The 26675-nt window shown below is 41.9% G+C and overlaps 1 protein-coding gene across 2 annotated transcripts in view; it reads right to left on the bottom strand.

The window, feature by feature from the left end:
- Positions 1 to 21189: 21189 nt before the first annotated feature.
- LOC119851574 (androgen dependent TFPI regulating protein) overlaps positions 21190 to 26675 on the bottom strand; it is a 47749-nt gene continuing 42263 nt past the window's right edge. Inside the window, exon 6 of one of the 2 annotated variants that reach the window (XM_038391629.2) lies at positions 21190 to 22114. In XM_038391629.2, the coding sequence (XP_038247557.1) occupies positions 22071 to 22114 (44 nt within the window). In that variant the 3' untranslated portion in view covers positions 21190 to 22070. Of the gene's footprint in view, positions 22115 to 24672; positions 26475 to 26675 lie in introns of those variants that run through there. The other variant, XM_043507039.1, reaches the window with a different exon arrangement.

Genomic DNA, 26675 nt, shown 5'->3' with positions numbered 1-26675 from the left:
AAATAAGGTGTACGTTTTTAACAGTGAGCCTAATTAACATTGGAACAATTTACCAAGGGTCGTGGTGGATTCTACATCACTGGCATTTTAAAAACCAAGACTGGATGTTTTTCTAAAAGAACTGCTCTAGGAATTATTTTGGGGAAGTTCTTTGGCCTATTTTTCACAGGTGGTGAGACTAGATGATCATAATGGTCCCTTCTGCCCTTGGAATCTACGAATCAGATGACAGAACGAGGAGTAATGGTCTCAAGTTGCAATGGGGGAGGTTTAGATTGGATATTAGGAAAAACTTTTTCACTAAGAGGGTGGTGAAACACTGGAATGCGTTACCTAGGGAGGTGGTAGAATCTCCTTCCTTAGAGGTTTTTAAGGTCAGGCTTGACAAAGCCCTGGCTGGGATGATTTAACTGGGACTTGGTCCTGCTTTGAGCAGGGGGTTGGACTAGATGACCTTCTGGGGTCCCTTCCAACCCTGATATTCTATGATTCTATGATTCTATGAATCCTGCTTTCAGGTTCAGAATTCCTTCTCTGTGTAAATCACTGGATACTGGAAAGCAACATTCTCTCTTAGCAGCTTATAATATAAGGGAGGGTAGTAATAATAATACTTATGTAGCTCTTTACACGTTCAAAGTGCTGTGTAAATTTTAACCAATTGATCTGTAATTATTAGTTAACTATGGGCTTGATTCTGTCACACTTAATTCCAGGGATGGGTTGAACCGGCATTTGTGTCATCAGATTTGGCACCACTCCTCACCTAATGTAGTATTGCCAACCCCAAATACTCCAAAATCATGAGATTTTTAAATAAGTGTTGGGTTCTCTTTATTTGCCTTCTGGGTTTTGAGCTTTTAAGGGGTTATGCTTTCCAGCCTTTCTCCACAGGTATGAGGGCTAAATGAAGCTGAGGTTCTCATGGAACCAGATGACTCCAGGCACTGGGGCTGTAAGAACATCACCATATGTTGCAAGACTTGCCACAAAATTGTCAGAGTTGGTAAACCGGCTAACGTAACAAAGGGCTGTAGCACTCAGGGACTGCTATGCCCCTTGGTCAAGGCCTGGCTCCCTGGTCAGCTGAGCTCCTCTTTGGCTGCGCTAGACTGGGTCTCTTCTTCCCTTCCTGCCTGCCTGCCTGCAAGATCAGCTACTGCCCTGCTCACTGGCTCGTGTACTCTGCATCTGCACTTGGTCAGCTAGCCTCCCCAGCCTTCCTCTCACAGGGTGAAAAGACAAAATCATACACATACACCAGGGACAAAATTCAACCTCCTTTCCTGCCCCTCCCCGAATGTCTGGGGGCAAAATTCAACACCTGCCTCTCAGGGAAGACTAAAATTCAACTTTTCCCCACTCCACCTCTTGGAAGTAATCTCTACCTATATGGCTATATATAATCAGCCCCCCTGAGCACCTGCTACCCTCCCATGGGAAGGAAAGAGGAGGAGCTAGGAAGAGAATTAAAACAACAACTTTGCCTTGAGGGATTGGAAATCATGGGTTCTGGTCTCCTGGGCAGTGAGGAGAGGGAAAATGAGATGGTCCCTCCATTCCAAGAATATGCATGTGGAAAGCATAGCTGTGTGCAGATATTTGTAGGGAAGGCCTGAGTCAGGCCCAGGGACTACTCGGGGAATAAGATACTAGTCCACATGAGTAAGCGGAGCAGAATCTGGTCTGAAAGCAATCCCTGATGGCCCCAAACAGGTTTATTCACTTGTGTACTATTTGTTTATAGAGCTATAAAAGTAAGACAAAAGAGACTTATCGAAGGCTCTAGGCACCCTAACCAATCATTAACAATACAATAAATACAGTGAAATCCCAGAAGCATTCAAGAAATCATTTCAACAGGAACTCAGTCAGACAGGCACCTACAGATACTCGTCCCCTCCACCCACTTCGTCATTATGGGAAACTCAGCCTCAGCCCTCTCCAAAAACCTGTCACACAGGTGTCTTTTGCAGCCGGCCTGTAAGGTCATCAAATCTAGGCTATTTCAGACCAGGGAGAGGAGCAAGTTCCAGAGTTCTGGAGCTCTCCCAAGGCACACTCTGTTTCTCTTGTAAGGAGGGGGGATGCAGCTCAAGTGCCCCTGCTGACGGCAGCTGTGGCAGTGTGGCATGGGGAAGAGGCATTGAGAAGGGCATCACTTATTTTTAAGCACATGTAAAGTTTTTGTTGTGTTGTTTCCAACAGGCTTTTGCTATGTCTTGGTCACATTCCAACAGCTATTTTAGTGAGTCTCCTTTTTGCAGGCACTGTGGGTGAGCAGGAGTAAGTCTCTTGGTGCTGTCAAGAAGAAAAAGTGTGTGGGGATAGCTCGGGGTGAACAAACTAAATGAAAGCCTGAGGTTTGGGTAGGTGGCTTCTCAACTGCTGCTGCCGTCACAATATGCAGAGAAGTGTGGGTCTCAAAATGACAAGCTACTGAAACCAAATGATAGATGACTAATAACATTACTGACTTAGTGGTTAATTTGCTGTAAGGCATTTTTTCCTCTTAAGCACATTATCTTCTATATTTATTTCAGTTTATAGATCATTTAGTAAGGCAGATATCTCAATACAGTTAACACCCTGAGAGCCCCCCCACGCAGTAGATTTTCCATATGAAAGCAAATAATCTGGGGGATAAAATCTAGATTCCAAATGGGAAGAGACAAAGGTCTGCATGAAGTGGCTGGAAGATGAGCTGCACTGAAATGTTTCTACAAAATAGTTTGGTCAGCAACAGGTATGGTAAATAAAGCGAGTAGAAGTATTTAGTTGTTGTGTTCTCACTCAGAGTTGAATTCTGCAGTCAGTTACACCAGCATCAATAAGATTAGAATTTGGTCTCAAGGATTCTGTATAGTCCATGTAAGTACTACTGCTGTCTGCTGGTGAAAAGTAAGAAACAGAATATTGTTTGCATAAGAACTGGCTTGAACCAAACTGAGATTGAGCCTTAAAAAACACACACACAACACCCCTCCTCCCCCAACCCAACCCTTTTATTAAAGCAAAGTTATCATAAAATGTTACCACACTACATGTACATTACTTATTCAGGATCAGGTTCATATTCAAATAACCTGCCTAAAAATTCTTGCTTGCTGTCCAGGGAGCCCTCCTCCTCTGAGTAGGTTGAAAACAGTGACCACATTTCTAAATACTTATCCTTTTATGATGCTTCTCTTGTGTACGTACTTGGTGTGAAAGCATTTCCTTTAGAAGGACAGTCCATATTTTACTACACTCTGAAACAATTCCGGAGGAGTCATATTTTCTAGTAGTAGGCAATGCAAAATCTGGCTGCTTACAATTAAAAAGAAATTAGTTTGCCATTCTGTTTAAAATGTAGATCGTTTACTGGAGCATTAAGAAGCAGGTCAGGGAATCTCTAGGATGCTGGCATTTTGTCTCCAATAATTTCCTCCCAAAACTGTCTAATTCCTGGTTATATGTGCAAGTATGTTCCCCTTTCTCTGCAGCTCCTCTAACAGAGCACCTTCCTAATAGCAAAAATACGATGGATCTTGCCAGAAGTGAAATGCCATCTGTACAGTAATTTATAGAAATTTGCTTTATGAGCTCTACAAATTGAAGATGTCTGTTCCCTTTCCCTTTGTGATAAAGTTCCTGCTCTACCTTGGTGGGTCTTGCACTTATTGGCGGATTTGCTCGCCTTGGAGCTTCACGGCAGCCCTCAGGTTGGCCGTTTTTCTGAATTCACAGTCCAGCTCGACTCCTTCTGTGTCGGACGAGGAGTTGGGAGGATTTGGGGGGAACCCGGGCCCGCCCTCTATTCCAGGTTCCAGCCCAGGGCCCTGTGGAATGCAGCTGTCTAGAGTGCCTCTGGAACAGCTATGCGACAGCTACAACTCCCTGGGCTACTTCCCCATGGCCTCCTCCCAACACCTTCTTTATCCTCATCACAGGACCTTCCTCCTGGTGTCTGATAATGCTTGTACACCTCAGTCCTCTAACAGTACGTGTTCTCACTCTCAGCTCCTAGTGTCTCTTGCTCCCAGCTCCTCACACGCACACCACAAACTGAAGTGAGCTCCTTTTTAAAACCCAGGTGCCCTGATTAGCCTGCCTTAATTGATACTAGAGCTTCTTGATTGGCTGCAGGTGTTCTAATCAGCCTGTCTTAATTGTCTCCAGAAGGTTCCTGATTGTTCTGGAACCTTCCCTGTTACCTTACTCAGGGAAAAGGGACCTACTTAGCCTGGGGGCTAATATATCTGCCTTCTATTACTCTCCTATAGCCATCTGGCATGACCCTGTCACACCATATAAAGACCCACTCATCCAGATAAATTTTTTTCATCTGGGTTCTTTTCTTATTGTGACAGTTCTTGGTTACCTAGGGCTGTGAGTCATCTTGTTTCTCTTCTCCCCCAGCAAGACGAAGTCTTTCTTGTGGTAGCTGGGTGTCAGCAGGGCTGGCCCACAACATTTTGGCACCTGAGGCAGAGAGCTCAAATGACGCCCCCATACCCTCTCACATGGGGCAAAACTTTGAGAGGTCTCAATTCTGCCTTCTTCCTGTTCTACTCCTCTCATGGTACTACTCTGCTACCTACCCCAATAAAGGAGAAATAACAACTTAAAATGCCTTGTTCAAACATTTTAAGTAACACTTAACTTTCAAATGCCTGAACAGCAAATGTAACTTTTCTTGTCTGCACAGTAAACACTGGCATTTTTATCTGTTTGAATAATCAAAGTGGTGCTTTCCGTGCCTTCTTGGTTGCAAAGATTTGAACTGCTTCCTGCTGAAGGTCCACAGTCTGGGCCAGCTCATGCTCTATTGAGATGGTTGGAAGGCCGACCAGCCTCTCCTGTATCATTGTGGAGCGTAGATGTGTCTTTATTAACTTCAGCTTGGAGAAGCTGCGTTCTCCACTGGCAACTGTTACAGGAAGTGTTAAAAGTATGCGCAGAGCAACAAAGCATTTGGAAAGAGGGTGGTCATCTTATTTGTGCACATATATTCCAGAACAGCCTTTGGAGTTGATCCTGCTTAAATGTCCCTGAATGAAATGGAAATGAAATGAATGAAATGAAAGGGCTGTCAGTTCATCACCTAAATCACTCGCATCAATATTGTGCATGTCATCGTGTCAACACTGTCTCTACTGCCCTGCATTGCTGATGTAGGTCTTCTTCAGGTATAGTGAGGAGTTTTGGAATATCATAGAACATCCCAAATGTACTGCTGTGTTCCTTGAACTGCATGAAACGTTCTTCAACTGACTGTATTGCACAATCTAGCACCTGGTTAAAGAATTCAACTTTGAATTGTTGTTTGGGGGTCTCTTATTGGATTATCCCATGCCTCATAATCAAAATGTTGTCTTCTTTGGTGACTCTTGTATTCTTGAATGGGTGGGAAAACAGCTCCAGCGTGAAGTTCCTCTGACAACTTCTGTGCACTCTTCAGAATTTTGAAATAACTCATCTGACTGGTAAGACTGTAGGTATGACTTTGCTTTGTCCAGTTGTTCCATTGCTCCAGATATATCAAGGTCAACACCTTGGAGTCTCTTGCTTACATCATTTATTTCAAACAGTATGTCATGCCATAACACTAAAACACACAGAAATGTGAAGTTATGTATGTTTCTGGTGATACCATTTCCCTCTGCTACTGTTCTCCCACGAACAGTTCCTGTCATAGCATTATCCTCCATAATGGCAACTATGGCATCCTCTATCTTCCCAATTTGGTGTTTGATAGGCTTTATCGCCTCCACTCGACTTTCCCATCATGTGGCACTCAGTGGTTTTAGTGTCAGAGAGGATGTTCCCAGATGTTGCTTCAAAATTTGCCATTGATGAGTTGATGCAGAGAAAAATACATAGAGGCTTTGAATTACATTAAAAATCCAGCAGCCTCACTAGAAGCTGATGCTGCATCACTGACCACCAAGTTCAATGAATGAGAACTGCATGGGACAAAAAAAGCTCGAAGGTTTACCTCTCAGATCCGTGTCTGCATTCCTCTGTTCTTTCCTCTCATGTTGGCACCATTATCGTAGCCCTGACCTCTCATGTCAGCTATCGCAATTCCCGTATCTTCCAGCTTTTTAAGAAGCACATTTGTCATACCAGCTCCTGTAGTATCATCAATGTCAATAAATTCTAGAAAATGTTCTGACAGTCACCATTGCAGGGACATTTTCACTAGGTTCTGTTGTTGTTACAAAGTGCACCAATAAAGTAATTTGTTCCATATGGCTGATATTCTGGACTGCACACCTGACAACAGAGTAATATCTTGCTGACTTCAGATCTGCCACAATCTTCTGTTTGACTTTTGTTGCCAGTAACTGTATGATCTCATTTTGAATTGTTTTTCCAAGGTAGTGGTGTTTGTACATTTCTTGGGTGGTGACTCTTCTTAGATGCTCCTGGAGTACAGTATCAAACTCAGCCATCAGCTCCACAATTTGAAGGAAGTTTCCATTATTTGGCACAAACAGCTTATCTGAAGTGCCACGCAGTGCTAGGTTTTGGATAGCAAGCATTCTCACAATGGCAATGAGCCTTTTCAGAACATTTTGTCAGTAAAGAGACTGATGCAATCTTCTCTTGATGCTGCTCATCTATGGTGGCCTTTAACCTTAGTCTAATCTCAAGCTGTTTCCACCTATGGAATGTCTCTGGTGATTTGCTGCCTTCTCATGACATGCCAGATTTCTAGCCAGATTTTTCCAGTCGTTTGTTCCTGTAGAACCCAATGTGGCTGGAACATTAGACTGGAAGAGTTTGTAACGAAAAAGTATGCAGCATTCTGGGTTTTTGTGTACATAAGCCATGGCCTCTCCACTTTGTCACCATTGGGGATTTCACTGTGTTGGATGGAAACTTCTATTTTCATTGTCTTTGAGGAACATGAAGTTTTTTCACTTGCTGTGGTCCACGCAGTACAAGGAAGTCCCTCAGGCTACTGCTCAAGTGGGTCCACAGTCCTGGATCATCTAGACTAAAGAACTAAACTCAGCAGCAGCTGTTTCTTGCACCTCCACCACACTGTTCTCTGATCTATGCTTTTCTTCAGGAATGTGTATGGTTACATCCATCTGAGATAGAGATATGGATCTGCAGTAGCTGCCAGGTCACCTGCACTCTGACTAACTGGAAGATCAGGCATCTCCTCACCACGCACATACTCACTGGGGCCGGAAGGCTCACTGTGAACATTTGTGTCTATGTGTCTCAGGAGAGCTCCTTCCTGCTTCGATAGAAAAGCTTCCTTTGCTTTCTTTCTTTCTTCTGAATGCTGCCCCAGAGGGGCATTTCCTTCTTTCACTCATGACTGCTGTCCTGTGCCAGCTATAGTGGCTCTCAACACTCAGTTGAAGGGGACAAATAAGTAGGCTGGTAGCAGGGACTGAGTGAGGGAAGATATCAGCCTAACTGGCTCTTACTACTTCAGTTGACTGCCTGTTCTCCTCAAGTGGGTTCAGGGAAGCAGCAGAAAGCTCCCTGAGAAGCTGGTGTTAATCGGTCCAGGCTCCTGGGGATGCTAGAGAGGTACATAAGAGGCTCCTCCTTCTCTCTCTCCCTGCAGCTCCTGCTGCTTTCTGTTATTCCCTTTCACCTTTTCTCCTGCCTGCCTCTTTTTTGTCTCTTGTGCCCTCCTTCCTGCAGCACAGCAGTCCACCATCTCTGTGCATCTAGAGCAAAGAGAATACATATGCACCAGCAGCAGACACAATTTTCTACATTCTGGGTGCTAGTGGTGCCCCCCCACAACAGTCTGGCACCTACGGCAGCCGCCTCAATTCTCCTCATGGTAAGGCCAGCCCTGGATGTCAGTTCCCTGACAGCATCAGCCTTTCAGTCATTCAAGCACTTTCCTTTAGGCTATGCCAGCCCTGTCTTTGCCTTGCAGATTAATAATAGGTGCACCTCAATCCCCGAATCCCTTTGAATAATTCCCTTGTGACATCCAGCCCCAGACACTTGCTACTCACAGAAATTCCAGATTCTCAGCATCCAGAGGTGCAGTGACCCTAGTTTACCAGTTTTACCTTAAACCGCCACTCCTGTAAACCACACAGCACTTACAATACAACAAAAGTAGGTTTATTTAAGAAAGAATAAAGATTTAACTAGAAGTGAGAGAAAGGGATGAAAACAATTGGTTACAAACACAAACCTGGGTCTATGCTTACCAATAGTTCTTTCCTATTCAATAAAGTAGGCTTCCCCCCAAAGTTCAGCTTGTTGCAGAGCTGGCTGGTTTCACAAGAACCCGGATCCAAACAGTCATGAAGGCCCCCTGTTCCTTAAGGGGTTTTCTCAGTGAATGGGTCCAGAGCACCTTTCCCTATACTCTGTTATAGTGAAACAGTCTTTTGTCTTTATTCATAGCCAGGGCAATCTCCTGCCTGCTAAAATGTTCCCACCTCCAAATGGTTTCAGTCTTGTCCATTGACCTTCAGGGATGTGGCAAGGATAGACAATAGAACCTTGCATTACGTCGCCAGCTGATGAGGGAGTGGTGACAACTCCCTCTTGCTTCAATGGGCCATCCCGGAGACACATCTCTTGGTGACTAATTTCTACTCCAAGTTCATAAAACATACTTTCAATATAAATGCATTATTCCTGAAATATTACCCATACATATATATCACCTTCATTATGAATCTTGAAAAGTTATGACCCTTACATATTACTCTTTATGGATATATATCCTATAAGGCAAGTTTGGTGTAGTGAGTTTGTCAGGTCTGAGGTGAGAGTTGTTTGCAATGAATGAGGACCATTTGCCAAGGAGCCTCAGAGTCACACTTACTAACATCTGTTTCAGTCAAAATTGTGTGTATTTTAGCAATTAAACCTCTTGTTCCAGCCTCCTTCTGAATGAGCTCCTCGAATGTGATTAAAGATCTAGGTAAAGAGCCACCTTTTATCAAGATTTCACAATAAAATGTTTGATGTGTAAATATTGAAAACACCAGCTCTTTGTATTATTTACATTATTAAATATTTCTAGGTTTGATTCCAAATCAGGACCTGGAAACAGCTGTCTGAACTGAGTAAGCTCTGCCCTTAACCATAATGAATTGTCATGTTGCTATCTCCTAGGGATAAATTCCTGCTTATTAATGAAAGTAGCTAAGGGAAAGGACTTTAGCAGCAGGACTTCTAAAAAATTTGTTCAAAGCTACTAAGGTGGATAAATGTGTGATTTTTTTTTTAAATTTCCGGTGACCTAAAGTTCTTTTTAATGCAACAATTACTATAAATAGCTATATTTGGGCTCCAGTCTGTTTTGAGTTTTACCCAGTCTAGATGGTCTATTATTAATTCAGGTGATCACATCTTTTAATTGTGGTGCATAGTAATAGTAAGCCAAATTATGGAAAGATAGTCCACACCACTCTGCTGGCTTATACAGAACGTTAGATCTCACCCTTTATCTTTTATGTTTCCATATGAATTTCAATAGCATATCCTGCCATGTTTTTAATAGAATGTCAACGATATCAATAGAGGTGAAGTGAAACAAAAATAATAACTTTGGGAGGACATTAATCTTTACTGAGGCTATGCTACTTAGCCAGGAAATTTCATGTTTCTTCCATTCCTCCAAATCTTTGATTATATTATTTCACATTTGCCTTAAATTTTTTTTCTCCACAATATTTTTTCCTAAATATTATAAAGATTATTGTACCCATTTAAATGTAGGTAGCTGGCAACAGTTAGTTTTGATCCTTTTGGGAATATTAATTCCTAAAATTTCAGACTGAGCCTTTTCGGAAGGTTGAAGAGGTTTGGTTGGCTTTTGGTGCTGCTCTGTACTTCCTGATTTTGATCAGTCCCATTTTTTAATGTAATCAACCAAAACATTTAGATTTTTTTAAAAGAATTATAAGATGATTGTTCAAACTGTGTTGCTGTCCTGAGTAGGATTTATTGTCTGTTCTCTAAGAATAAACAATCCCATGGGAACAATTGTTCAGTGTGACAAACAACATATGCAGTGGAAACTCAAATGAGTGTGGATGATATCACAGCTATTCTTTTGCTCAAAGGGTGTGTTAATATCATATTGTTAATATTGGTGCTCTGCAAGAATTTATAAGTCTCTGATTCAGCAAAACACTTAAGCACATGCTTAAGTTCCATAGACATCAATTAATAGGGCCGTACCAAATTCATGGCCATGAAAAACATGTCATGGACTGTGAAATCTCATCTCCCCGGTGAAATTTGGTCTTTTGTGTGCTTTTACCCTGCCTATACTATACAGATTTCATGGGGGAGACCAGTGTTTCTTAAACTGGGGGGACCTGACCCAAAAGGGAGTTGCGGGGGGGGTGTCACAAGGCTATTTTAGGGGGGTTGCGGTATTGCCACCCTTACTTCTGCATTGCCTTCAGAGATGGGTGGATAGAGAGCGGCAACTGTTGGCCAGGCACTCAGCTCTGCAGTCAGCAGTGCAGAAGTAAAGGTGGCAATATTATACCATGCCACCCTTTACTTCTGTGCTGCTGCCTTCAGAGGTGGGCAGTGGAGAATGGCGGCTGCTGACCAAGGGCCTAGCAATGCAGTCAGCAGCACACAAGTAAGGGTGGCAATACCATACCACACCATCCGTACTTCTGTGCTGGTGCCGGCAGCGGCTCTGCTTTCAGAGATGGGCTCTTGGCCAGCAGCCGTCGGTCTCCAACTGCCCAGTTCTGAAAACAGCGCTGCCGCCAGTAGCAGTGCAGAAGTAAGGGTAGAAGTACTGTAACTCCCCCTACAATAACGTTGTGACCACCGCACAATCCTTTTTGGATTAGTACCCCATCAATGATAACACCGTGCAATTTCAGATTTAAATAGCTGAAATCATGAAATTTACAATTTTTAAAATTTTATGGCCATGACATTGACTGAAATGGACCATGATTTGGTAGGGCCCTATCAATAAACCTTGAGCACGTGCTTAAAATTAAACACATGTTTATGTAAGCGGGGAAATGGTCCTGCTATTGTGGGGAACTTTCCTGACTTACACACTACCCGGTGAAATGGGTTAGCCAAGGGATTTGAGTCCTCGTTCCCACTTTACCTTTACCCAGAAGACTGCCTGACCTCGAAGGCTCCCCTTCCACTCTCCTGTGTGGCAAAGTCCTCGTAACCCCAACAAGGCTAGGCCCAAGATTCTGGGGTGGCTCGACCCCCAACCTTGTTGTAGTCACTTAGGGCAGGGGTTAAGGTGTCCCCACTCCAGGGTGTACTCTCTGCACTGGATGTTTCCTTGACCCACTGATCATTACATACAGTTCAAAGCAAATACAATTTATTAAACAGCAATCAATTTTAAAAAATAAGGAAAAAAATGGGAAAGGTTAAAGGAAAACACGTCACCCCACTCTGTGGCACAGGGAACCAGCGTTTCTGCAATGTCAGGGAAGTTCAGTCTGTCCCTCACAAGTCTCAGGCCCAGGCTGTGGGTCGGACACTTGCTCTGGCGGTGGACACACGCCCTCAGGCTCTAGGTGGCAGGACCCTTTTTCCCAGCATCGCCCCCACCCCGTCGGAGTTACGATCCCCCTCCAAGTCTAACCTGAAAGGCACCTTAGCTGGGGGTGTCTTCCTGCGCTGGGCTAGGATTGGCTAGGGTTACCATATCTGAACATTCAAAAAAGAGGACACGCCACGGGGGGCAGCAGGGGTGGTATTTGCACCAGTATCTACCAACTCGTGTTGTATTAATGTGTTATTATACTGTTATGTATGCTGTGCACTACATGTTGTCTATATCGAGTATACATAAGAAAAAATGATATGGCCTCAAAAGTGAAGTTTAATTATTTAAAGTTTATAGTACTTCTTTATATGTAGTGAGTCCTTTCCTATCACCAGTTCTTCAGTTTTCTTTCTCCTCATGTGCCCACACATACTTCTCTGTAGATCGCATTTTTCTCAGCAGTGGTTGATTGCTCTTTAAGAAGGGGGGAGGGATAGCTCAGTGGTTTGAGTATTGGCTTGCTAAACCCAGGGTTGTGAGTTCAATCCTTGAGGTGGCCATTTAAGGATCAGGGGAAAAAATTGGGGATTGGTCCTGCTTTGGGCAGGGGGTTGGACTAGATGACCTCCTGAGGTCCCTTCCAACACTGATATTCTATTCTAAGGCATGAAAGTTTACAAGAAGTTTGTCTGAAGTTGTACTGTACAAGTAGAATTCCTTTCAGTGACTCAAGATTCAAGTTCTTCTTTTCTTTTGTCCGCTGGCTTTGCATTAATGAAAAAATTCACTCTACATTTGCATTGTGAGAAGGAATAGCAAAGAAGAACTGTGCAATCTTTAACAGTTCTGAATGACATGTTTTTCGATTTCTCAAAATATTTGGTTTCAGAGTAGCAGCCATGTGAGTCTTTATCCGCGAAAAGAAAAGGAGGACTTGTGGCACCTTAGAGACTAACAAATTTATTTGAGCATAAGCTTTCGTGAGCTACATCCGATGAAGTGAGCTGTAGCTCTCAAAAGCTTATGCTCAAATAAATTTGTTAGTCTCTAAGATGCCACAAGTCCTCCTTTTCTTTTTTCAAAATATTTGGTCCACTTTTGGTGAGCTAGCAAATTACTGAACTCTTCATCACTATTGCAACTTTTCATAAACTTCTTCAGGTTGCTGACCTGATCAAAACACTTCACATCATCAATTTGCACCCCCTTATTGATCAGATACTTGGTACAAGGTTCCACATCTCTCCAATTTGGTGTCTCACTCAGGGTAATCCACCTGAAACAAGAGAAGTCTTCCAGGAGTCTAAGCCACTTCTCCAAATATTCTAAGCATCTGCTGTACATATTATCTACTTCAGCACAGAATTTGTCACACTCTTCATCAATTCCTTCCCTGCGCTTTTGTGCCAGTAGTCCCTTAACTTTCAGGGACATAAAATTGTGAGTCTTGCATTCAAGAAGGATAGCGTGAACCGAGTTCAAACTTTTCAGCACTTCCACAACAGAATTGCTTTCCCTTTCGATTTCTTGGATGTACTTTTGGAATACACTCATGAGTGAATGCAAGTGCCAGAGGTAAATTTCACTTAATTCATACTCAAAAAATGTCTTAAGCACTGTGGGTGGTTTGTCCAGTGACAGAAAGAATGACTTCAAGGTCAGAAACATCTGTATCAGCCTTGTAATGCCTGGAAATAATGACAGCCATCTGTCTTGCTATGAGAAAGTAGCTTTCTGTATTCAACATCAACAAACTCACAGTACTCCTTCAGCCACTCAGTTCGGACAGAGTAGTTATGAAAGTACTGGTAAATTTTAAAAATAATGTTCTCAATGTCAACATTCATTCTTTCTGCTGCATGGTGAACACAGTTGTTCAAAATGTGTGCTGGGCAACCCATACCAATTAATTTTCTCTTCTGCAACAACTTCTTTAAGTTTACAAACACATTCTTTCCATCTTCATCACAACGGAGTCCTCCAAACATTGTATTGCAGTTGTCACCTGTAAATGCAATACACTTTTCAAACAAACCATTTTTTTCAAGTGTTTCTTTTACAAAATGAGCAATCGTATCGGCCGTCTCATTGAGTGTGTTCTGGACCTCAATCAGTTTTGACTGCAAACCGCCATTTTTCCAGTCAAAATACTGAATAATTACTGGAAACATTTTCACAACAACATCAACAGAATGTGGTGCAAGCACAGAGATAACAATTGCTTCTGTCTTGGTTCTAGCACTTGAAAATTTCTATGTTACTATGTTACTTCAGAATCAGGGAATGTCTTCTTCAACAAGATAGATGTGCAATCCATTGCCTTAAAGCGATCATGGTGCTTAACAGTCTGAAATGCAAAAGCACCCTCTGCTGCAGTAACAAAGTAAAGGAGTACTTGTGGCACCTTAGAAACTAACAAATTTATTTGAGCATAAGCTTTTGTGAGCTACAGCTCACAACATCCTTTGATTTGCTGCCTGGTTTTACAAAGTAATCTGTCAATTTTGTTGATGAGCTCTCTTCTCAAACTGTTTTTTGTGTTTGTTATGAGTTTGTAAATCATTAGCGCCTGTATTTTTCACAGAAACGCAAGTACCAGCTCTACATACCAAGCACTCAGCTTCCAAATATGAAATAAAGAGCTCTTGAGGAAACACTACCGTGCATGGTACAAACTCAGAAAAGTCACTGAAATTGTCGATGTTGCACTATTGCCACTATGGAAAAATGATCATACCTGTCTGGAACCATAGGGCTAGGCGCCAACTTTTCCTGGTGCGAGTGGCTGCTCGCACACCCCCGCCCCTGGCCCCGCCCTAACTCCACTCTTTCCCTGCCCCCATTCCAAACCCTTCCCCAAAGTCCCCACCCCAACTCTGCCCCCTCCCTGCCCCATTGGACCCCTTTCCCAAATCCCCACCCCAGCCCCACTTCACCTCTTCCCCTGAGCGCGCCACGTTCCCCCTCCTCCCCCGTCCCTCCCAGCCGCGTAAAACAGCTCTTTCGCGGCACAAGCACTGGGAGCTAGGGGCAAAAAGTGAGCACTCTCTCAAGTGATCAACATTCACTCTTTTTCTTGAATGACCAATGCTTCTTTGGGGAAAAATAATAATGACAAAATCCCGGACGTTTTTAGATATTTAAAAATTCCTCCTGGATGGCGATTTAAGAACCAAAAAGCCGGACATGTCCGGGAAAATACAGACATATGGTAAACCTACTCGTGGCCCAGGATCCCCCTTGCTCTCTCCAGCTACTCACCACACCTGGCTTTGGACTGCTCCAGCTCCACTCTGCTCCAGCTCCAGCTCCACTCTGCCTCAGCACGGCTGCTGCTCTGCCTCCAGCTCCCTAGGCTGCTTCTCTGGTTACTGCAGCTCTCCTCCCAGCACAGCTCGGGCCCCTGCTCTCTCCTTAGCTTGGCCCCACTCTGTCGGACCCAGGTAATTCCAGTTCGCAGGGAGGACGGGACCCCCATGGCCTCCTGACTGCCTCATTAGCCTGCCCACCCTGTCAGTCAGGCTCACCTGGAGCATTGGCCTCTCCCCATTGCCCCTGGGGACTGTCACTCTTGAGCTCCTGATTTCCCATCAACCCTGCCCCTTTCTTTGGTACTGGGAGCTAGCCAACCAAAACACCCCCACTGAGTTTTAGTAAGGGGACAACAGTCCCCTTACACTTAAATACTTTACTGAATACAGGCCTAAGTTACGAGAAAATCTCTTCCACTCTGGGAAATATGCTTGTAGTGCTGTTGAGGCAGAGGTGATGCCAGCACATTTTTAAGTGTATTTTTGTCCTTTATTAGAATATTTTGCCATCCTAAAATTGTCTTCCTAAAAGTTTGAAGTTGTGGGGGGGGCACCCCCTTGATCTCTGATTGGCTCAACTCATGGGCTGAGGACATGTTGAGACATGTAGAAACACCCTTAGTGGTGACTAGCCCTCATAACTATAGTGTCTGGGCAACTCGCAGACTTAATGAATTGATCCTCACAAAGCCCCTATGGCGGCAGGGTGGGGCGGGAGGTGGGCTTCTGGCAGTAGTTTTTGATGACAACAGAGCAGAAATTGTTGGTTCAGAATGTGAGAGGAGGGGGCTGTGGCATTTTGAGGCGTGTGAACTGCAAAATTAATGAAGTGATAGGCATGTCACACACCTGCTTTTTGGCTATTGCATATTTGCTGGGTGATGCTAGACCACAAACTGTCATCTAACACTGCTTAACTGAATTAGCATGTCACAGTGAAAAGCAGATGGCTTACTTCACCAATGTGCAAACAAAATGCCCTCAAATGCTGCAGTCCCTTTTTCCTTTTGGAACTTAGCCTTTAGTTGACGCTAAAAACAAATTTGTCTAAAGTAGCTAATTCTGTTTGTCTAGGTGCATAAAAGTATATTATTTTTCTTACCCTGAGAGATTGCTTTGCCCTTTAAATTATGTCAGGGTTGTGGAATAAAATATCACTCCCAAAAGAAAGTGAGGTGCAGTGTTTGTAAAATGCACTGAAATCCTTGGAAAAAGCTGCTGTGGAAACACCCAGTATTATTTATTATTGTTGTTATTGATTGTTATTGGGCCACATCCTGAAGTCTTTTTACTCGCACCAATATTGTCAAAACTGAGTGCCTAGGACTGAGGAACCTACAGAGGATGCATGCTAAGGCATCTAAATATGTGACAAGATTTTCAGAATTATTCATTTCCCTGGATGGCAAAATCCTGGTTCCAATGAAGTCAGCGTGGACAGGATTTCACCCTGGGAGTTTTGACGAAGAATTGAATACACACTATTGGATTTGGCCTATTATTATTTTAATCAACTGCTTGACTGCAAGAAACAAAGAGCAGCAGAAGAATGATTCCTAACATAAAGCCGTGGCTTTGGTTCAAGAACTGAACTTATTATGGAGGGAGATTTTTAATATGAATGCCAATATTCATGGACAGTAATGTCTTTCTCTGAAGCAACTGTGAGTAGTAGATCTGGATGAATACTAATAAAAAAAAGGATATGAATAAATTATTCAATGAATTTTGCCATTACTCATTGAATAATTCATCTGACAAATTGTATTTGCTCAGTTCTCATGGTTAATTCCAGGCATCCTCCTGAGAATATCTATCTGGCTTCTTCGTGATACTGAGTGTTTTAAAGTATATATTCCACTACTTGTTGCTGCTCCATTGGAACATGTGACATTCCATTCCATTCCTGGGTGCCTGGCCACTTGAAACTGATAGCATGGTAATTAGTAGGCTTGGCAGAATTTGATTTTTATTTTTTTTATAAATTCAACATTGATTTTTAAGGAACTGTTAACATTTTTCTTTATTTAAATTTTCACAGTGGCTGGAAATTATTTGTGGGGGTCAGACAATAATTATTTAATGACAATAGATGTTGAGATTCAAAAAGTTAAAGCTTTACATCTGTTAAAACTCAAATAATTAACATCACGTCAAAATATACAAAGTAAATATTCTTAAATCAAACTCTAATAAGTTCTCAAGTTGCATTTTTTCTATTTTGCCTCTATGTAAATTTCAGTTATTACTGCTGGAAATATTTTCATTGGTTTGTGAGTACAGTGAAATGGATGTTTACCAACATTTACTGATAAAAATCTAATCCTTCAAAGCCTGTTGCTAAGAAATGCTCTTTTTAAAATGTTTCTGTCCTTATTGATCTTTGTTGGTTTGTTATTATTCTCTCTCCTAGTTTTTCTGTACTTATTCCATTTCAAACTTTATGAAACAGTGGTTAGAAAAGGTTTGGTGCAAATAAAAATAGCTAGAGAGACACCTGCCCTTGTGACTGTTGTATGTCACACTTATCAAGTCATTCCTGGGCAGACACCAAGGAAGCATGATTCAGTGGGACTGGCTGCAGTCCAGAGAGGAACAGGAAGTAATAGGAGGACAGCTTAGAAGCTGCAGGGTCCCCTAAAGAATTTTGTTTTAACTTTCTTCTTCAGGTGCCAGTCCATGGTAACTCATGGAAATTATTTTATATTTAATGTTACAGTAATTAGATCTGTGCAAAAACAAATAATGCACCAAACTTTCAAAGCCACCTCTGTTCAGTTTCCGCTTTTTGCATGCAGTTCTGTGTATCCAGTCATTCGCACCAGCTGTTATGTGTGCACAGTACTTCTGAGTATGCAGATGATAGAATAAGCATTCACTCATGGCATTTGGTTTACCTGGGCATGCAAATTTGTACAAATATGATCATTTGTAAGTGTACATTGTGATGAATGAAGAACTTCCCATGCATAATACAAATCAAGCTTTTGAATAACTGGTCCCATAGTAATTATGGCCTTATTCTGCAAGTTGTTCCACATGGCTGGACACCAACGCCAACATGGAAACCTATTGACTTCAATCAGGTACTACACAAGTGCAGTGTCAACCCACATGGAACAATTTACAGGCTGAGCACCTACATATAAAGGCTTCGTATTAGCAGTGCAACTCTCAATGTCCCAACAAATTTAGTCCTGCACAGAGAATAAGAGTCATCCTTGTATTCTAATTCAGCTTTAAGTTAGTACTGTGACATGCCCGTCAATGGAAAAAAAGTTTTGAGTGTTAAGAAAACCCAAAGAAGCAAGCGTTGCAAGCAAGGTCATGGTCTCAAATTGAACCTCAGATGCCCTGGACTATCTTTGTAGAGGCTTTGGTTGGTGGAATTCTTCCTTATACTGTACATCTTCTCTGGGGACCAGATTCTGGTCTCATGTACAACAGGGTAAATCTGGAATAACATCACCAAAGGTAGTGGAGTTACCTTGGACTTATACTGGTGTAACTTAGGTCAGAATCAGGTCCTGTAACTCTGTAGAGGAGCTAACTGATGATGCAGGTAAATGAAGAGGTTCATATGGAAAAAACACTTGCTTACAAGTCCTGAGATTTTCCTGGTTAAACTATTGTCAAGATGTGAGATAAGACCAATAATTTGCAGAACAGTGCCTACCAATTTCTAATACACTACTTGTTTTTATCTGTTTATTCTGGTGTGGGGCGGGGGGGTGGGGCGGTGTGCTCAGGTTTTTGTAGAGTGGCTCTTCCTCTCTTCCTTTAATGAGCACCAGTTCTACTCTACAAAACACAGCTTAATCTTTGGATAAAGAAGTCAAATGATAGGGTTTTTTTCCCTCTAATGCATTTGCACCTGTATTTTGTATCTGTACCACACAAACTGGCAGGGTTAAACAATATTAGATAATTGTACCTGTCGTACACTGCACATTGTGCTTTGGGGGAGACAATTAATTGCTGGGTTTTTTGCCTGCAGGCCTAAGCAGTGATCCCATCATTTGACTGGGAGCGTGCCATTTTCCCTCCCATTCTATACTGTATTCAGCCAAGCAGTGTGAAAGGATTCATGTATAGCTGCGTTGTGTGAGTGGGCGGGCATCTCATTCAGTAATAACTTCTAATTTATACAGGCATGAATATCTACAGCTATAAATAAACAGTTCTGACTGGCTTTGCAAGCCTACTCAAAGTAGAGAGAAACGTCATCTTGGCTGTTTCAGAGTAGCAACCGTGTTAGTCTGTATTCGTAAAAAGAAAAGGAGTACTTGTGGCACCTTAGAGACTAACAAATTTATTTGAGCATAAGCTTTTGTGAGCTACAGCTCACTTCATCGGATGCATTCAGTAGAAAATACAGTGGGGAGATTTATATACATAGAGAACATGAAACAATGGGTGTTACCATACACACTGTAACGAGAGTGATCACTTAAGGTGAGCTATTACCAGCAGGAGAGCGGGGGTGGGGGATGGACACCTTTTGTAGTGATAATCAAGGTGGGCCATTTCCAGCAGCTGACAAGAACGTCTGAGGAACAGTGGAGGGTGGAGGGGATGGGTCATTACACAAAGTAAAACTATTTCCCCATGTTTATTTCACCCCCTCCACCCCCCACTATTGGAAATGGCCCACCTTGATTATCACTACAAAAGGTTCCCCCCCCCCCCACGCTGCTGCTGGTAATAGCTCACCTTAAGTGATCACTCTCGTTACAGTGTGTATGGTAACACCCATTGTTTCATGTTTTCTATGTATATAAATCTCCACACTGAATGCATCCGATGAAGTGAGCTGTAGCTCACGAAAGCTTATGCTCAAATAAATTTGTTAGTCTCTAAGGTGCTACACGTACTCCTTTTCATCTTGGCTGTGCTGTTTTAAAATGTTGTGCAAAAGAAACATAAGGCCAGCTCCTCTTTTGGTGTAAATCAGTATAGCTCTATTGCAATCAAGGGAGCAATGTCAGTTTATACCTGTTGACTCTGATGCATCATGTAATTTTTCTCTTCTTCTTTGGCTGTGTTTGCATCAGAGAGAGACCCAAACCCAAGCCCAGGGGCTGATCACCCTGAGCTATGGGGACAAACTTTTTATCATCCTGAATTTAAGCTCACAGTGCAGGTCCCGTATCTCCCTCATAGATAACTGAATAGGGAATGCTATCTTTTCTATAGGAGTTTTAAAGCAACCTATAGAATTCTCCTCCACCTTCTGTAGCTTTGCACCGAGGTCATGGAAGTAATACTCTGAAGCCAGCTGACTGCACAGGTGTAGTTGAGGCTATGATCTGCCATGAAGAACCTATGGCTGGTGGTGATGCATGAGAGTGAAAGAACCAGTCTGGACTCTCAGAGCCCAGAGGGAATTTGAGGGACTGGCAGTTAGGAAAATACATCTTCTTGAATACAGAGCCCATATGACATGGAAATCATTGAGACACAATGAATATACAACCTCCTGGTGCCATTTTTACAGAGTCACTTTTCAAGAAGAACTTCACTTTAATAGAGAAAGTTTGAGAAAGTAAAATGATTTAGTATTAACTGTACTGGATTCTATTAAACATCAACAAGTGTGCACCAAAACCAGTGGGGCCCACCATATGAAATCAGATCAAGTTATCTTCTCTTTAGGAATACTTGGATCCTGTATTTTGTTGAGCCAGGCCCCTGATATTTCTATCACACATTAATATCTATTTCATTGTAATATTTTGACACTGAACTTTCAATATATTATTTTGTTACTTTCTACAGTAAACTTCAATTTTCTCCTCTTCTTTCTCCCTTAATTCACTGGGCTTTTATCTTCTGCCTGTCTCTCCCTTCAGTTTTTCCATTGATCATCTTTTCCCTTTCTAGCTAAATCTCCCTGTTGTTCTCCTCCACTCTCTCCCTCTAATTCAATCAGAGAAGGAGGTGCTACAGTCCCCTCACTAGACTTTGAAGTGAATTGTGCAGGTAACCTGAAAATAGCTATGGATGCACAGATCTCCTCTTGGCTCATAGGGATAACATGATATGCAATTTAGTACTGGTATGTTAAATTCCCAATCCAGAGTGTTACCAGGTGTGTAACATGTGAGAAGAACAAAATGTGTATGTCCACTTTATTTTTGTGTATTATTCCCAGACAGCTAATCCATACATGTTTCTCTTTTATGCTTTGGTAAGCAGTAGCAGCACTCAAATGATGCAAACAACACCCTGGTGGATTGAATGTGTTATAGTGCTGAGCTATCGGCATTGCAATGAAGTAGTAGTTACCCACTGAAGTACTGCCAACTAATTTAAAATTATCTAAATGCAATATACTAACAATATAGAGACATTCTTAATTTATGCTGACCATTCAAGTACACTTTCACTCCAGGACCTGTTTTTGTTTGTTTATTTGGATTTGCAAAGCACCTCCCCAGGTATTTACTCTAGGTAGTAACAAAATGTTGAGGCTAATAATAGAAATCAAATATATCAAGCAAGGTTAGTAAACATGTGAATGTAATATAATTTTATGGCAGGCAGCTTTATGTTAAACAGTGCTTTCAATTAACATACTTTTTGTCAAAGCAATCCTGCAGTCAGTTTAATTACTTAGCTTACTTTTGCTTCAAGATTACCTGAAACCAAAAAAGAAAAAGTTTTGAGTTCTTGTTAGAAATTAAGAAGAAAAAGTTATAACATATTAATATTCCAGAATGTTTCCTATAGCGAAAATGGTGGTTTCATGGTGAAATTTCTGAGCAGACATTCCTAATAAGTCTTCACTAGCCCAATTTATTATCTTTCTAGTTTTGGAAGTCATGGCAATGTTAAAATTATTACTCTCTTTTTTATTTTTCCATCTGGACTTCTAGAAAAACATTGGGTGAGCCAAACAAGTACTGAATAAAAAGTGCTTGCTTTCACAGGGCATTTAAAGATGTGGTGTGAGTCCCACGGCAAGATCATGAGGTAATTTATTTGCCAGTTACAAGTTTACCACAGATATATCCTAATGTATATTGTGCAAGGGATGAGAAATCTTGTACACAGATGCATGCATTTCTTTATTCATAGCAGTTGCTTTGTTTCATAACCATCCTGTAAAATAATATCATTTAATATTTTCCAACAGTTTCCATGGTTGTGATGACCGAATGGCTTCACCAGAAGACACAGTACATTGGAGAAGGAGTTTATCACAGTGGTATTTCTTTTCCTCTACTTCATGGCTTCAGAATTCATGGAGGAAGCACTCCTTTGAAAAGAAAGCTTCATTTGCCCTTCCTCTTGTATTCCAGTATTACTACTGTATCTCCTGTTCAGAAACAGAGAGGAACAAATTGCTAATCAAATGCACAAATAGAAAAGTTCATTTATATGTGAAGCATGCTAGCATAGTGATAAACCATAATCAGTCCCTGGAGTCTCAGCACCCCTGAAGTTGAGTGGGATTGGGATGGGGTGAGAGCTGAATTGTGCAGTTTGGACCGATCTTTATTTTCAAGGAAGGAGGGAAGACAAACTTGCCTGGGTTGTGCCTGGCACAAGTTAGATTATTAGCCACTGAAGAAGAATTTGAAATGCACCATGGGCCAAGTCCTGGTGCCACTGAAAATAATGAGTGTTATAAGAACAATTTAAAAAAAAAAGGTTTAAAAAAAGGAAAATAATGGGTGTTCTACTATGGACTTCAGTAGGGAAAGGATCTGTCCCTGTATTAACTGGATAAAAGAATATTTTAAAACAAAGGATTTTGGAGTCCAGACATTATCTTCTCTCTCCTCCATTCTCTATGTCCCAGCCTGACACTTGCTGTTAGCCAGTTGGCAAATCACTCTGTTTGCCTTCTGGTTGCACTGGATGTCCAGTACCCAGCAATGATTAATGTAGGTCTTGGCAAGCTTTTGCAGCCTACTTACAGTACGGCAAAAGGCTCTGCACCTTTGCAGATGGAGATGAAGAGAATGCATCACATTATAGTGAGAAAAGAGGAGAAAATGTATACACTTTCTCAGGGCTATTTCACCTGGCATGTCATTAAATCAAACTATCCAATGCCATATGGAAGATTAATGACAGATTTATACTTATTGCCCCTGAAAGAATTAATTGTGTTGCATTAAATGTGTATTGCAAAATGGACAGAAACAAAGAACAATACAATATAGAATCATAGAATCATAGAATCATAGAATATCAGGGTTGGAAGGGACCCCAGAAGGTCATCTAGTCCAACCCCCTGCTCAAAGCAGGACCAAGTCCCAGTTAAATCATCCCAGCTAGGGCTTTGTCAAGCCTGACCTTAAAAACCTCTAAGGAAGGAGATTCTACCACCTCCCTAGGTAACGCATTCCAGTGTTTCACCACCCTCTTAGTGAAAAAGTTTTTCCTAATATCCAATCTAAACCTCCCCCATTGCAACTTGAGACCATTACTCCTCGTTCTGTCATCTGCTACCATTGAGAACAGTCTAGAGCCATCCTCTTTGAAACCCCCTTTCAGGTAGTTGAAAGCAGCTATCAAATCCCCCCTCATTCTTCTCTTCTGCAGACTAAACAATCCCAGCTCCCTCAGCCTCTCCTCATAAGTCATGTAATGTAACTCTCATGGGAAAACAGTGAATGTGGAAAAGGGTTGGGTTTTTTTCCCTTTACTGAAGTGAGAGACATTAAGATGGTGGTCTGAACTGGCCAAACCTTCAGAAGCCTCTCTACCCATCTTCCCACTCTTCCTGCCCTTTATCCTTTACTGTTAACAATCATCATCCTGCTTACTGAGAACATTTTAGAGGACGCTTAGTGGCCCACTGCCCTAACCTCCAAGAGCATCCTTTGTGGGGAGGCTCTGAAGCTCTTCCTCCAGCAACAGAACTGGGTTCCACTGCTGCCCCTTTTCAGCTTGCCTGGTAGAATTACACCAGATTGCACAGCATGCAGGAAGCATCCTGACATACAGCAACATTCCTTGCACAATATCCTAGCAGAAGAACCCTGTTAGACTGACCAGTGCAAACAGGTATCTCATGGGTAGGAAAAATAGGAGGTACTTGTACTACAGTGGTCATGTACACTTCTCATGGGTAGTCACCTGTCAGGGATGGTATGGGTTTACTTGGCTCAGCCTCAGCACAAGGTGCTGGAGTTGATGACTTCTTGAGGTCTGTTCCACCTCTATGTTTCTATGATTCTACATGCTGGCTGGTGTGTATTCATATGGTTGGCCTTTGCTTATGGAATCATGCTTGCTTGCTCACTCAAGTATTTGTGATTATGTCGCCCTCTAGTGGATGGCAAAGAAAGAGGTGATAAGCCCTCTTAACACTGACAGGTGATGAAAATCCTCTAGAGATACAGGCCTGTTTTTCAAGAATAGAAGATCCAGACTCTTGAACCCCAGTGGTCATTTGTGGTTTGACTGACAAATATGAAACATCTCTAGAGAGAGAGCCACAGACTAGTTACACAGCTGTGGCTGACGGAGGAGACAAAGATAGACTAGGTGTTTGGCTCATGAGTGCTGAGACATTAATAAAATCCTTTTAATTCCTGAAACTTGAGTCCTTTCCCCTACCACAGATGTATAGAGCTTGTGGAAATAAATAAAGTTATTATTTTACTAATGTAATGAGGATACCTTGCTCATTTTTACTCTTCAAATGTAAAGGGAGCAGAAATGAAGGTATTTTCTAGAAAGAAGAGTCTTTTTTTCTAAGTCTGAAAAATAAAAGCAGACTCGTAGAAAATCTGGACTGTAATAAAGAAAAGTGGAACTTGGATCTGGCATGTTAGTTTCTCAGAGAACACAGGCGTTTTATAGTTTATTTAAAATGTGACTTTCTGGTGAGGCCCACCTGTATAATGCTAAAATTTGTCACTTCCCTCCCTCCATGGAGGTTCAGATCCTTACAGCTTATCATTGTAGGTACTGCATTCTCAATTCAGAAGCAGTTCCAGGGAAAATGCAGCCACTAGAAAGCTTCAAGCTTGCACCCCTAGATTCCAATACCACTTTTTAAATGCACTGAGGTATGCCTTGCCACAGTTGCTGTGCTTCCTAATAATTCACCACATTGTACTAAGGAAGTCTGGCTGAAGAATGCAAACATAGCACCCATAAAATGTGCAGTCCCTAAACTTTTTATAACTGTCTATGAACTAGCGTGCATACCATAAAAACAGTACTACACCAAAAGACGGTTAAGATTACGATCATGTTCCATAAGCTCCGGCATCATAAAATTTATTGGTAACTTTCTTTTTTTCATGCACAAATCATATTTCAGTTAAAAATTCCACTCAGATTCTACAGGCATGAATGTGCACTACCAATGGCATGCTGAAAAGCCTTTGATTCTGTAGCTTCAGAGAAACTCCTGCATGTTGAGAAAGAAGGGATTTTTAAGTGCTTATAATTTTCTCCAATTCAAATCTGATTTTCACTTGACCAATGGAAGGCACAGTTGCAAGCAAGGGACTATGACCCTACTAAATTTTAAGTTTCAAACACTAATCACTGATGCTTCAGAGCTCTTTAAAACAAAACAAAAAAAGTTGCAAAAATCTTTTTCTAGCAACATGAGGGTATTTTTATCTCCCACAAGTATTGCTCAAAAAAACCCCAAAACACACACACACTTTCCCTTTTTCTGTCCAACTGACAATAACCCTGCCACAGATCAGCCAAAATGATATTTGACAAAATTATAAGCATCTGAAAGTGATGGTTTAGAACAAAAAATTATTAGCATGTTTATAGGTGTTGGGTGTTCTGCCTGTAATAAAGACTGCATGAAGGTTTGGTATAGTATAACTGGGTTACAGGAACTCAGGTGGGATCACACAAATAGTCTGTACATAGTAGCCTTGATCCTGCAAATTATTCTGAGTGGGTAGATACCTGTCCCTGTGCAGAGCCCCCATCAGTGGGGTTCTGTACAGCCCAGAGGCCCTCCCACATCCTACAGCTTGCAGGACTGGGAGCAATATTTTCTCTATCAGATTGGACTGTTGGTCCTTTAAATCAATATTCTGCCTTTGGCACTGAATAATACCAGCTACTTCAGAGGAAAATTTAAAAAGTTGTTTAATGTACCTCAGCCAATTATTCTGTTGTACATTGTGGGGAAGGGATATCCTTCCTGAGATTTGGTGACTGGCCAGCATCTCAAAGTTTGACATCTGACTACTGGAGACATGAAAAAACTCCTGAATCTGATTCACAATGATCAATGCTTGATGGACTTTCTTGGGAGTTCCAGAGCTTTCACAATCACAAGCCATGCGCTGTTTGTGTTTCATTATGAACTGGGCAGGGCATTGCCTGTGAATGTGTGAGAACTTGCTCAAACCATAAGTAGGTGTTACAAGAGTGTTCTTTGCTGGTACATATGTCGATAGTCAGTTAATACATAAGGTGCCAGTAGATGACATGCAAGTTTATGTGGACTAGTTCCTGGGTTTTGATGAAGCAATAAAATTACTTGTTGGTCTGCTTTGCAAATGGCTTCCCTGATGCACAGCGCCTCACAAGTTCTTAACATGGTGTGAGAGTGGAATCTGAACCCACACGTCCACATGAAGGCCAGAAAATGTCTTTCTTTGTGCATCTCTTTACATCAGTTCTTACCAGTGGTGAAATCTTGTGAGGGGAACAGCCAAGTTGTTAGGAGACACAGGCTGGAGTTTGAAAGAAAACAATACATTTATACTGTGACACACACTTTATTGTGGGGAGGTGGTTCTTTGAGTAGCTTGATGCAGTATAATTACTTCTATGTGGATCTCCTGTATGTTTTACTGTGGTATTGCTGTGTTATACGATAGTCCAGTAGTTCTCAACCAAGGGAACACATACCCCTGGGAGTACGCAGAGGTCTT

The sequence above is a fragment of the Dermochelys coriacea genome, chromosome 2 (genome assembly GCF_009764565.3).
Source record: "Dermochelys coriacea isolate rDerCor1 chromosome 2, rDerCor1.pri.v4, whole genome shotgun sequence".
Classification (NCBI taxonomy): domain Eukaryota; kingdom Metazoa; phylum Chordata; order Testudines; family Dermochelyidae; genus Dermochelys; species Dermochelys coriacea.
Note: the sequence above shows the minus strand (reverse complement) of the source record. Positions and strands in the feature narration are given on the sequence as shown.